General features: G+C 53.4%; 1 protein-coding gene across 1 annotated transcript; it reads right to left on the reverse strand.

Annotated features, from left to right (window-relative positions):
• Positions 1-411: 411 nt before the first annotated feature.
• CAV3 (caveolin 3) lies at positions 412-10621 on the reverse strand. The gene is made up of 2 exons (XM_058563278.1): positions 10508-10621; positions 412-753 (listed from the first exon to the last, which is right to left on the reverse strand). The coding sequence occupies exons 1-2, from the start codon at positions 10619-10621 to the stop codon at positions 412-414; spliced, it is 456 nt and encodes a 151-aa protein (XP_058419261.1).
• Between the last annotated feature and the right edge of the window lie 2998 nt (positions 10622-13619).

Consider the following 13619-nt stretch of genomic DNA (forward strand, 5'->3'; position numbering starts at 1 on the left):
CCGCGGAAATCCTTTATTGGAGCCACCCTCCGAACGCCAGCAGTCACTGATGGCTCTCCCGGCCGGCGTGCGTGGACAGGTTGACCCCGGGGGGAACCGAGTGCTGGTTGATGCTGTTACAGTACAGGTGAACGCAAAGACTTGAAGTAGCTGCCTCTTAGCAAACGATCTTCCCTCACGCCCCGTCACGGGGGCATCGTGGGGGGACGGGGCAGAGTGAAGGGCCACTGTGCTTCCGTCTGGGGGCTGTCTTTTCTTTCTGGCTTCCCTAAACTGTGCGCTCCTATCTTGGGAGGGAAATAGCAGTCCCTAAGGAGAAAGAGCTCGCGGAAGCACCCCGTGGAGCAGTACTGTGGGGCCAGCCTGGCCTGACTCCCCCCGTCCGGCCACCCCCCGTCGCCCCACTGGGCTTTACACTTCCTTCCGCAGCATCACCTTGATGCTGCTGCACATCTGGCCCAGGGCAGCGAAGAGCGGGTTGCAGAAGGTGCGGATGCAGAGGGAGTAGATGTGGCTGATGCACTGGATCTCGATCAGGTAGCTCTTAATGCACGGCACCACCGCCCAGATGTGGCAGAAGGAGATGCAGGCGAACAGGAAGCCCCAGAGCAGGGCCAGCGGGACGCCGAGCAGCGTGGACAGCAGGCGGTAGCACCAGTACTTGGAGACGGTGAAGGTGGTGTAGCTCACCTTCCACACGCCGTCGAAGCTGTAGGTGCCCACGGGCTCCGCGATCACGTCTTCGAAATCCACCTGCGGGGGCGGGAGGGGAATCCTCAAGTCACAGATCCACACGCTTCTCAGGCGTTTGGGAGTGAGCATCAGATCCCCCCTGGAGGGCTTGTTAAACTGATGGCGGGACCCCTCGCGGGGGATCCTGACCCGCCACATTGGGGGTGGGGCCTGAGACTCTGCATTTCTGACAAGCTCCCAGGTGATGCTGATGCGGCCCTAGAGCAGTGAGGCACAAGAGCTGGTCCACCCCCCCATCTATGGGTGGATAAGCAGGCCCCGAGGAGTTGAGTGACTCGCTTAAAGTCAGCAGTAAGTCAGAGGCAGGCCTAGAGGCACGGCTCTCAAATTCTATTATTTTGTGATCCCAGGGAGTTGGACAGTCATAGTCATCCCCAAAAGATTTACCGCGTGCTGCTGATGCAATGGTGAACGGGCACAGGTTCCTGCCCTCCCAGAGCTTATGGCGGGACTTGTACCAATAGGATAAATGTTCGGGAAGGGAAGGACAGGGGGCTGTGTGCATTTCACTCAGCCTGGGGATAAGGGAAGCCTTCCTGGAGGAAGAGACATCTGGCTAAGCTGATACCTGCAGTAGTCAGGTGGAGGGAGGAGTCGTGGGCTGGAAAAGAGTGTGTGGGGCAGTAACTGCTGGGGCCTAGTGGGACAGACAGTGTGTGCTCTCAGGGCAATGCAGGTGCTTCTGGAGGGCTGAGTGCAGGCCCGGCGGCCAGAGTGGCTGCAGAGGCGGGACAGACATGGGGTGATGAGCAGCCTCTGAAGGCTTTTGCGCAGGGAGCGGCTCGGCCGGATCTGAGTTGTTTTTTTCTTTCTGAGGTGTAGTTGACATATAGCATTATATTAGTCTCAGGTGTACAGCATAATGATTCGCTATCTGTATAGATTGGGAAATGATCAGCACACTAAGTGAAGTTAACATCCATCACCACACATAGTTACAAATTTGTGTCTGTGGTGAGAGCTTTTAAGATTTACTCTCTTAGCAACTTTCAAATATGCAATAGAGTATTATTAACTATAGTCACCATGCTGTCCATCACATGCCCAGGACTTATTTGTTTTATAACAGGTAGTTTGTACTTTTTGACCCCCTTCACCCATTTCGCCCACCCCTCGCCTCTGACAACCACCAGTCTGTTCTCTGTGTCTCGATCTGAGTTTTGAGCAGCTCATTCTGGCTGCCGTGGTTGGGGCGCTGGCAAGGATGCATGTGGGGGACAAGTTGGGTGCCGTTGCAGTATTCCAGGCAGGACTTGACGGCGGCCTGGTTTGGGGTGATGGTGGTGAGCTAGAGTGCGCAGGTCTGAGCTATTTTAGGATCAGGCACATGGCAGAGTGAGGGCCTCCCCATCCTGGCTAGCAAAGGGTCTGGTGTCTGTGTGGCCCAGCTGGCCTGAAGCGCCTCGTGGGGTGATGGGAGTCATCTTCCTGGTCCTGCAGCGACCTCAGACTTTCCTCTCCCTGCTGCCCACCCCGTCCCTCCTTTGCAGCTGGAAGGAACATGGGCAATCAGAGAACCTGGTTCCCACATCCCGCTGAAATGGGGACTGACGTCCCATTTGGGAAGTGGGAAAAAATAATCAGTGGACTTAAAAAAAAAGATTACTTTCAGCCAGGTCACTCACCCAACCTTGCTGGAGTGCCTGCTGTGCATTAAGCACTGTCATGGCTGCTTTCTATAAGTGATGTCATTCAGCGTCACTAAGTCTTGGCTGTCTTCTCTGTAAAATGGGGTCAGTGACCATCTTACAGTGTTCCTGGGCCAGTTTAATAAAAGTTGGTTGAATGAATGCACAAACTAATCAGACTAACAGGAGGGGTCCCCTGTGGGGGCCGGTGGGGCCAGAGCTCACACATCAACCAGCCAGGACGGGCCCCTTTCCCAGTTTTGTTGGGGGGCAGGGAGATGGTCCTCTCCATGCGCAAAGTTATTATTAAAATTGCTTTTCATTATAAAATTACATAGCCACATTGCAGAAAATTAAAGGAACAGCAAGAAGAAAACAAAAGCATCTCCAATTTGTGTTTCTCTAGCACTAAACATACCATTGCTTGGGTACTTCTCTTTCCAGTGTGAAGGTTTTTTGGTGGGGAAGTGGGCATAACCGTGTTGTACGTATACCACCTCTTGGGCAGTGCTTAGCACAATACCTGGCACGTGGTAGGTGCTCAGTGAGAGTAATTATTTGTTCCATTGCTCTGGCGTTTCCATGAAAAGATATCTCAGAAAATCTGTTGAGACCCCAGATCACAAGCTCGTATGATTCCGGCCTACCTCATCATAAATGCGGGTGTGCTGAGGCCTGCGCTGGTTAGATGGATGGAATCCTCTTTTCGCTCGTTTTCTGCTGACGGTAATAATCCTACCCCCCGGGATATCTCTGTTGTGTCTTTTAATTATCATTATTTTTGCAGAAGCCATTGGCGCTGACATTCGAATTATTTCCAGTGATTGCCTTCGGGCACTGTGCGTGGTCAACTGCTCCGTTTTCTGTCAGAAAGTGTGCTCTCAGAGGACGGGCTGTGCTGGGAGGAGGTGGCTGTCTGCGCCTCAGGTTGACCGTGGAGACAGCTTTGGTCAGAGCGCTGGTTCGGGGAGATATTTATAAGACCCGGCTCAGGCAGCTCTAGGCAGTGGTGCCAGTGTATCAGAAGCACACAGTGACTTCATTTCTTAGTTTGTTCCCAGAAGCGGAGGGGAGATGGCTTTTTCTGGGAGGGTGGTGGGGTGGGGGCTGGATCCATCGGTGGAGCCCCGGGGCTCCGTGTGCAGCTGGAGGGAGGGGTTGGGGTGGGAGGGGGAGAAGGTGGCTGGTGGTTCAGCTGGTGCCGCCTCCTCTGGCATATTTATTTTCGGAACAGCAAGAGAGCCAGTTGATGAATCGGAACCAGCCAGCGCAGCCCCCGCCGTCTCCAAAGGGCGGGGAAGGTGCAGGATAGCGGAGGATGCGGGGGAGGCCAGCAGCCACCCCCTGTCAAAAATACCTCCCCAGATTCCTGCGTGACTCAGTCCTTGGGCATCCAGGGCCCTGGACAATTCCAACAGGGTATCTGTGGGTGGGGAAACAGTGCTAGGCAGGGGGATAGACATCTGGTTCCAGCCCCCACTTGGCCATGGAGTTACTGTGTGACTTTGGGCACGGTGCTTTCCCTCTCTGGGACTCTGGGGTTTTGTTTGTTTGTTTGTTTTTTTGTGTTTTAACTCTACACCAAGATGATTGGGCCAAGATCCCTGATGAAACAGTTAGTTTTGGAGTCAGATGGTCCAAAGGGGTGGCTTAGCTTGGCTGGGTCTTACTTTGCTCCCCTGTTACCTTGCTGTTTAAAAGGTGGTCCACATTCAGTGCCTCCCTCGCCAACAAGGTAAGTACAGAAGTTGAGAGGAAGCATTTAGAAATATTCACAGAATTTTGACACAGTAATTTTGTGTCCATTGAATCTAATAATAATAAAAACTGGAGCTTATATTGTGGATGCCTGTTTTTCATTTCATTTCTCTAGTAATTCATTTTTATGCTGTAAGTTTTGGTGTACAGCAGATTGGAATCATACTAGTAAAACTGGCCCTTCACCCCGATTGTTGGAGAAGCACTGGCCTATAAAGTAGAAGCAGCTGCAAAACAGCTGAAAAATGGCAGAGCTTTGCTTCTTGTGTTATAATTGGTGATAACAAAAATAGAATCCTATACAATCTGGGATCACCATAGTAACGCCCACAATTTGGCCCTTGTAGGTGTCAGTTTCGGTGGTGTGTCTTATATCTGGTATTTAACCCGGCCTGTAAGGGACGAGCAGGGGTGGAGCCCACGCTGGCCGGACATCAAAGCCTGCGCCTGAATTTCCTCTGCCGTCTCCCTGACCACAGCACGCAGCGAAGGCCCATGCTGAGGGCGGGAGGAGGGGGCCAGGGGTTAGCTGGAGCTTGGGGTCCAGGGCACCTTACGGGGGGACCTGAGGTACAGGGCTGGGGCTTAAAGGGACTTGGATTCCTGGAAAGGATTTGGGAAGAGACCGAGATAGCAGAGGGCTTCAAGGTGAGAGAAAGGACCCTGCCAGAAGAACCTCGTCAGACCTCAGTGATGGGGTCCTTTCCCTCCTGCCCATCTTCCCCTCCTCTCTCCTGCACTCTCAGTCTCTGCCTTCAGGAAAGCTGGTGCAGGTGGGATGAGAGCAGGAGGAATAGCCCTGGGTTGAGATCCAGGCTTGGCTGTGTACCAGTTTGTGGTGAGTGGTTAGCTAGTCTTCAGAGATGGCCCCCAATTAGTCATGCCTCTCAGTGTTTATGTCCTTGCATAGTCTCATCCCATGTCAAGTCTGGGCTTGCCCTGTGACTCGCTTTAACCACCAGAAGGTGGTGGAAGGGATGCTGTGCCAGTTCCGGTCCTAAGCCTCAAGAAGGCCTGGCTCAAGCTTGAGCTTCTGGGAGCCCTGAGCCCCATGTTGGAAGTCCACTGTTATACCCTGATCTAGAGACCAGTGCAGTTAGAAGTCCGTTGTTAGACCCTGCTCTAGAGACGGGTGGAGAGGCCATGTAAAGGGAGAGGCCCAACAGCACACGAAGATAGAGGCCCAGCCATCTCAGCATCCCAGCTGAGCCCAGCCTTCCATCCATCCCCACCAAGGCACCAGGCATGTGAGTGAGCCATCTTGGATGCTCCAGCTCAGTGGAGGCCCCAGCTGCATGCGAGGCTGCCAGTGGGACAAGCAGAACTGCCCAGCTGAGTCTAGTCAACCCACAGAACTGTGAGAGATCATCGAATGGTTGTTGCTTTAAGCCATCGAGTTTAGGGATGATTTGTTACACAGCAATAGATAACTGATACAGTGTGTCTTTAGGGATAACTGGAGATAAGTCTGGACTCCAGTTTATCTTCTATAGGACAAGGGGAACTTGTTTGCACTTGAAAGTGCAAAACATTCACCAGCCCTGCCCAATAAGAATTTCTGGTGGCAGGGCCCAGAAATCTGTATTTTATCAGGCTCCCCAAGAAAGTGGACCACATTTTGAAAAACTCTAGACTAGCTGATGCCCAGCGGTCCCCATAACACAAGTTACAAATACCTCAGTGAGAGTTAGCCCAAGGTGGCCCCCTTCTTAGAGGTACTTGACAGAGAGCAAGACATTTCCAAAAGGAAGGAATTCCCAGTGTGGAATGATTGGCAGTTTGCATGACCTTCCATAATCCAGCCTCAACCTGACCCTTCTGCCTCCTCTCCCACAAATTCCCTTTCAGATGCTCTGTCTTAGTTCCGTTGTTCTCTGGAACAGAGTAGTAAAGAGGTTTCATCTATGTGCCAGCTCTGCCTCACTGATGGTCCATGGCTTCCTGGAAAAGTGCTGGGATCAATTGGTAATGTCTGCCATGGACATAGGCAGGGGGAATGGCAATACCCATCCCTCATGTTTGCCAGCTCTGCCCAACATTCTTCTCGATGTTGTGGCCTTTGCTTTTTTTGTTCTCTTCTTGGAAAGCCTTATTCCCCCTTTCCACATTTAAACTTTTTCCCATTGTTTTATGCGCCTTGGATACCACCTCCCCATGAAGCTGGATCCTGATTTTCCCAGGTGAAAGTAATGTCTTCCTCCCTTAACCTCCCGTGACACTTCGTCTGGCGCTAATTTATGGCATTTAGCACCTTCGCCCGTGGATTCTCCTTATTTTAGCCTCATCTTCTCTTTTGGGCTGGATTCTTCTCAAGAGGAAGTACCAGGTCAGTTTCATCTTTCTGCAGCAGGGTGTCCAGATGGGCCCAAACTGGGAGCAGGGTTTGTAGAACTGGTGGGCTACTGGGTCCTCTGGGTGTTGATTAGCCTGAGCCGACAGGCAGAGGGTGTTTGTGTGTTTTACTGAAGGAGGAGGGCGTTTAGTGGCAGATGTGGGTTGGAGGTGGCTGGGAGCCGGTATGGTGGGCTGGGATCATGTCTGTCCCCCCGCCCTGTTTGAAGGGCCGACTTTGAGTGCCTGAGGGGAGAGCGATTGAAGCCAGGAGCTGAAGGAGCTGCGTGACACTCTGGGCTCAGGCATCCCTGCTTTAGGGCCCGGCGCCTCAGTGTGTTAGGGAGAGGAAGCCTGTTGGTGGCACAGCCCTGGGCCCTCTCAGAAATAACGCAGGGGGACTTTGGAGTGGGGCCGGGGTCCTGCCTGGGGAAGAGGGCTGGAGCCTTCACAGCGGGGGTCTGAAGGGAAAGGGGTCCTCACTGGTAAGCTGGAGAGCCCTGGGGACCCTTGGCAAACATTCACACCCCTCCAGAGCCTGGCCTGGGGGCTTACACACAGTGGGTCTCATCACCATCTCCTCTGAGACAGCAAGTGCCTGGCACACAGTAGGCACCCAGCAATGATCTGAGGAATCAATGTCCCCGAATGGTGGTGATGGTGGGGGCGAAGGGACTGGAGTGTGCTCTCCCCAGCTGCTCAGCTCTGATCCCCCATGAGCATCCCCTCTGCCCTGGGCCCTGCCCTGGACCTTGGAGACCACAGTGTAAGGCTGCTGGGCTGTACAGGGCTCTCCCTCTGCCTTGGGTGCTCATTTTCCAGCCTGGGTTCAAGGGCAGCACCAGGCCTGGCTTGGGGGAAGTCTGGGGAAGTTTTGACTCTGGAAAGTCAAAAGGGAGCGCCTCCCCTCTGCTGGGGGTCAAATCCACGGATGCTGTGGGTCTATCTCTTACTCTTCATCCTTGGCTTTTCTGTGTGAAACCTCAGCAGCTGGTGGCAGAGGGGACGGGTCTCCCTCCTCTCCACCCAGCCTCTGCCTACCAGAGACTTGGGCCCAGAGAGGGAAAGGGATTTGCCTAGAGTCACGCAGCAAGTTAGTGTCAGGGCTAGGACCAGAACTTGGGTCTCTGTAGCCTGGCCTTATTCCAGCATCTTCCTTTGTCACTCATCCTGGCCCATGAGGAGCCTGTTGCCACGTGTGAAGCCAGCCCTGACGGGTGTCTTCCGAGTCACCTCGGCCTCTGCCTTGTTTCTCTGTCTCCCTCACCCCTCACTCCCTTTTCCTTCCCCCACCTTCTGTCTTGTCTTTTCCCTGGTTGATGACAGAAGCCCGGGTGACCCGAAAGCTGACCTTCAGACAGACTGCCCCCCTTTCCCAGCCACGCTCCCTTCTCTCCTTTCCTTATTCTTTCTCAGACCGTTACACCAACCCGGTCGACTGGAACCTGTTTGTGGTATTTATCCGACTCTGTTTTATGATCCCCGTTCTAAATTTCAAAACTTTTTCATTTCTAACTCATTAAAAACAAAAGTCAAATAACTCCCCAAACCAGAGAATGTCCAATAAATAATAATCTCCCCTTGACAAGATTATTTGTCGGCCTTTTGCTTAGCCTTTGAGTGATGTTTCTCTGGGGCTCAGGGCCTCCGGAGGGGACAGCTCTCAGCCTCAGGGGAGGCTGCATAAGCAGCTACGTCTGTGTGGCGACCCCCATCCCTCCCCTGGATTACAATCTGGGCCTGGAGCCGGCCTGAGCCGGCTCACTCCTGGCTCAGCGGGACCCGAGAGCCTCTCTCTACTTGTCACCTATTGTGGGTCTCCCTCAGAAACACATTCTCCCTCGGGGTCCTCTTCTCCATCCATCCCCAGCAGCTGGCTAGGGATCACCCAGGGGAACGTGGGTGTAAAAGCTGGCCCGTCGCATAGTTCTCTTGTCCTGCAGGCTCCTCCAGGCTCACATTTCAGCCCCTAATCAGCTCACACTTGTCACACCCTTGCTGTGTGCCAGAGACTGTATTAGGCACTCTCAAACCCTTATCTCACTTAATCCTCACGTTATATTTCTATGGCACAGCGCTGCTCTGAGATGCATTTACCTGGTGGAGGTAAATGATATTATGCTCACTTTACAGGGGGGAACTGAGGCTTGCAAACCTAGGCGACTTGTCCACTGTCATTGTTTTTAGGTAGAAGAGTCTGGATTTGAAACCAGGTCTGTTAGTGTCAAGTTGGGGACTATTCCCTCTAGACCACGCTGCACAAACCATGACAAACACTATTTTACGTGCTTTTTAGTTTACAAAATTCACTCCCTCGTTTTCGCCTTTGCAGCACTGTTCACCTGTGCTGTAATTACCCTACGCCACCACTAATGGTATTTATAAATACAATAATAGCGCAATATGAGCTGTTATGAGAAATGCCCTGAAGTGGGGGCACAGAGAAGGGAGCTACTGACTGCCTGGAGGAGTTGGGGAAGGCTTCCTGGAGGAGGTGGTGTGAGTTGGGTGTTGAAGGCTGAGTGGAGGAGAGGAGGCAGGGGCTCCTGGCAAAGCTACGGAGTGTGTTCTGGTTGGTGTGGCCGACTCCTAGCGCGGGGCCTGGAAGGTGGGAGCAAATGTGGCAGAAGAGGCAGGTTGGGGCTGGATTGTGTTGGGTTTTGAAAGCCATGGGGAGAAGTTAGGCTTTATCCAGCATGGGAGGTGTCCCACTGAAGGGTGACAGTGCAGGGGCTGTGCTTCAGAGCAAGCCCTTAGCCACGCCATCTAATTCAGTGGTCGCCAGCTTTGAGTACTTGACCTGTGGCCATCGGACCTGAAGAATTCTAAATCTTGTTTAATTCTCATTAAAATGTAGAAACTCATTTTCAATTCTGTGATTGGAAAACGTTTAAGAATATTTGGAACGATGTGAGTGTGTGAATCGATTTTCAACCGTACATTTTATGAAATCTAAATACAGAACAAGGACTTCTGATGAAAATACGGAGTCTGAACTGAGATGCACCCTTAGTCTAAGACACACACTGGATTTGGAAGATGAAGACAGATTGTACAGTAGTTCATTAGTAAGCGTTTTATATTGATTACATGATGAAATGATACTGTTTTGGAGATATTGTGTTAAAGATCATGAAAATTAATTTCACCTGTTTGTTTTTCCTTTTTAAAATTGTGGCTGCTAGAAAATGTACAGTTCCATAGGGTGGTTGTATAACGGGTCTCACTGTATTTTTATCGGGCAGCGCTGGTGTGAGGGTCTGATGCATTCAGGAGGCTGTGGAAGGCCCCAGGCACCGGCCCTGTCAACAGCCTTTCTAGTGGCTCTGATGCAGGTGGCCGGGCAGCCTGCTCCCAGGACTTCTGCTGTAGAAAGATCCCTGTGGCTGCGGAGTGGAGGTTGGAGTGAGGGTGTGGGCCTGGAGGCAGCCAGGAGAGGAGAGAGGCCTGACAGGCAGCAGCCGTGGGGTGACAGCTCCCATCCGAGCATTCCCTTGCAGGGGCCTGGGCGCCCTCTGCGAGGCCTCTGCCCTGGCCTGGCCGCCCGACCTGGGGTCAGGCGGGAGCTGGTGTGAGCTCAGGGCAAGGCGCCGTCGGCGGGGGCAGTGCTCTTGGGGAGCGAGTGCCCCTGCAAGGGACCACCAGCCCCGCTGGAAGCCGTCCTCTGGGGATTAACCCTGCGCCCACTGTGGAGCCCGCAGAAATGCCCCCTGGCACGGAAAAGAGCCCAGCTTGGCCACCTCGGCCCGTCCCTGGATGAGGGCCAGGAGCGAAGGGGAAGAACTTGGGAGGAGTAGGGAGGCACTTTGCTCTGGGACTTGCCTCCCCCGGCCCAGGCAGTACCCGGGCCATGTCTGTGGCTCAGTTTTTGCTCTGGTTTATGCTAAAGGTTCTCCGGGGAGTGTACAAGCTGGGTTTTGAGCGAGGACTTGGAGGAGACAGAGGAACAGGTCTCTTCTCAGGGAAGCTATGGTACGGGAGCAGAGCCCTCCCCGGGAGCCCCTCGGGTGGCGGCGCCCAGCAGGCCCCCGGCCTACCTTCACTATGTCCTCGTTAATGTTCTTGGGGTCTCGGTTCACCAGGTCGATCTCCTTACAGTGAATGTCCTTGACGATCTGGGCCTCCAGGTCTGTGCGCTCCTCGGCCATCATCGCGGAGCTGGGGGGACCCGCGGAGGGGATCTGAGCCGCGTGGCCGGCGGCGCTGAGAAGACTTGGGGCAGGGACACCAGTTCAGTGTCCCCAGACTTGTGCCCCCGCCAGCTAAATAGGCCCCACCCGGTGTGCCGGCTGACAGCTGTCCTGCATAACTTCGGCCTGCTTCTCGCTCAAGCCTCCCGTGGCAGGCCTCCAAGCTAAAATTAAGACAGAGCTCTGCTGCAAGGCCCGGCACTCCTTAAAGGGGGCTGCGCGGGCACTGGGCCTCCCGCGGGACAGCGGAGGGGCTGGCACCCCCCTGTGCCACCCAGGGCCTCGGCTGTTGGGGGGGGCTGGAATTTGCCCCACCGCCGATAGCGTTCGGGCTCCTCCCGGAGGGGCAGTGGGGTTGGTCCCCAGCCCTGGCTCTTGCTGGCTGTGTGAGCTTGGGCACGCCTCCCCTCTCTGGGCCACCATGTCCCCACCTGTAACACGGGGCCATAATGATAACAACTGGGGCTCTGCCTACCCTCGCGCTGAGGAGGAGCCGAGCTCCAGTGGAAAAGGGCTCTGGGAACTGAAATGCTGTCTGGTAGGGTTCTCGCTGGAGTCGTTAGTACCTGGCCCTGCTGTTTGGTGGCCCCGAGCAGGACTGAGGTTTCCCTGTTTCTGAGGTTTTCCTCTGGATGGGGAGTTGATGGACTGTGGGGTGATGGGGCCGGGAGTGAGACAGGGAAGGAGACGCCTGATGGGGTTGCCCACCCTCCTCTGCCTTCTTCTTCTTCTTTTTTTTTTTTTTTTGTGAGGAAGATCAGCTCTGAGCTAGCATCCATGCCAATCCTCCTCTTTTTTTTTTTTTTTTTTGCTGAGGAAGATTGGCCCTGAGCTAACATCTGTGCCCATCTTCCTCCACTTTATATGGGAGTTGCCACAGCATGGCCTGACAAGTGGTGCGTTGGTGCGCCCCTGGGATCCGAGCCCGGGTCACCAGCAGCAGAGCCCGCGCACTTAACTGCTACGCCATGGGGCCGGCCCCTCCTCTGCCTTCTTGATGTCACGTGGAGGGGACGTGAAATCCACGTGTCCACTGCCCTTCGCCCTGCCCCTGGTGACAGCTTCCAGGGTATCCACGGGCCCCAGACACAGTCCAGGCATCAGCGGGGAGCACCTCTCTTAGGTGCCTGCTCGGTTTTGTGTCCTCTTCCAACTCAGTCACCACTTGAGGCCCCCACAGCACGAAGGATGAAGACTCTGAGTCCCCCGGTGCCAGGATCTGTGCATACATTTTCCTTCCACCTGTGCATTCATTCAGGATTTGCTGACACCTTGGGGTAAACGGACAAATCAGGCTCTGTCCCTGCCTTGAGGATAGTCTAGGGGGACAGACTGATCAAAAAATAAGTAATTATAGTACAGTGTGGCAAGTGCTACAGATCAGAGATATTTTACAAAGAACTTGCCTTAGAAGTTCATAGGAGGCAATGGCTTACTCTGAGGGCATCCGGGAAGGCTTCCTGGAGGAGGTGGCTTTAGCGTTAGGTGTTGAAGGACAAGCAGGAGTTCACCACATAGAACATTTCAGGTAGCAATAGATATCAGAGGACTGGTGTGAATTAGAATGCTAAGAAGTGTGCAGCGGCTGTAGCAGGGGCTGTCTCCCGGGGAGAGGCAGGAGATATGGCTCGGATCAGGCCTGGGTGCGAAGGATCTCAAATGTCATACTAAACAGTATGGATTTTATCTAGAGGTGCTGGGAAACCACTGACAACTTCAAAGCAGCAGAGGATCTTTATCAGGTTTGCCTGTGAGGAAGATCACTGGGGATTGGATCTGGGTGAGGTTTGAGGCAGGAAGACTAATTGAAAAGCTGGAAGCGATAAGAGCTCTATCAGTAATTGCACTTGGCTACTAATAATAAAGATGCAAAATAATATTGGCTTGTACAAAGTAGGGACTTTTCTTCTCTCTTTCACATAACACAAATAGGTAGTTCAGAACTACTATGGTGGCTCCATGATGTCATCAGGCACCCAGACCTCCATCTTTCTGTTCTGCTATTCTCAGAGGCACCATATAGGCACAATACGGCTGCTGCTGTTCCAGCCATCATATCTCAGTCTAGACAAGAAGAAAGAGGAAAGGGCAGGGGCAGGAAAAGACATCTGCCAGGTGAGTTACCTCCATTAGAAAGCTTTCCCAGAAGTCCCACTTGACTACTTCTGTTTGTTCTCATTGGCCACCCCTCTTGGCAAAGGAGGCTAGGAAATGTAGATTTTTAGCTGAGCACACTGTTAGCCCTCACAGTGTCACTAGGGATAAATGGTAGGCAACTAGAAAACTCTGCCACTAAGTCTCTTAGGAATTATCTGTTTTGTTTTTTTTATTCATCTCTTTGTCTGGGCCCCAAGGTTCTGGGGATCTGTACCTCCTCCTGCAAAGAGATTGGGACAAAGAAAGAACGTTGCTGCCTGTGTTCATGTGGGATCTGAGCCTGAGCTTTGTCCACTGCAGGACCAGATATGTCTGGTGAAGAGCTGGGGCAGCAGTATTGTCACAGGGATGGAGGGGCCACTGGAAGAGACCCGTCCTCAAACAGAATTGATGGTGACAGAGGGTAGTAACGATTATGGAAGATGCGTTTTCCAAAGATGGCCGCATCTGCACTCTTGCAGTGGGACTGACACTCCTTCCACCAAGAGATGGGTCTGTGTTCCTCCCCTTTAATCTGGGCAGGGGTTTGGATTATTCTGACTCATAGAGGACAACAGAACCGAGGCTGGGTGACTTTGGGGCCAGGCCATCAGAAGGGTGCAAATTCCTGGCTCTTTCCTCTTGGGAGGGATTCTTGCCCTTGGGACTCAGCTGCTGTGCTGCAAGGAAGCCTCAACCAGCCCATGTGGAGGGACACATGCAAAGGACCCGAGGCCCCCTGCCATCAGCCAACATCAGCCGTCAGACGGTGAGTGAACAAGGCTTCAGATGACTCCAGCCCCCAGTCTTCAAGCCCCCCCTA

The sequence above is a fragment of the Diceros bicornis genome, chromosome 2, assembly GCF_020826845.1.
Source record: "Diceros bicornis minor isolate mBicDic1 chromosome 2, mDicBic1.mat.cur, whole genome shotgun sequence".
In the NCBI taxonomy this organism is placed as follows: domain Eukaryota; kingdom Metazoa; phylum Chordata; class Mammalia; order Perissodactyla; family Rhinocerotidae; genus Diceros; species Diceros bicornis.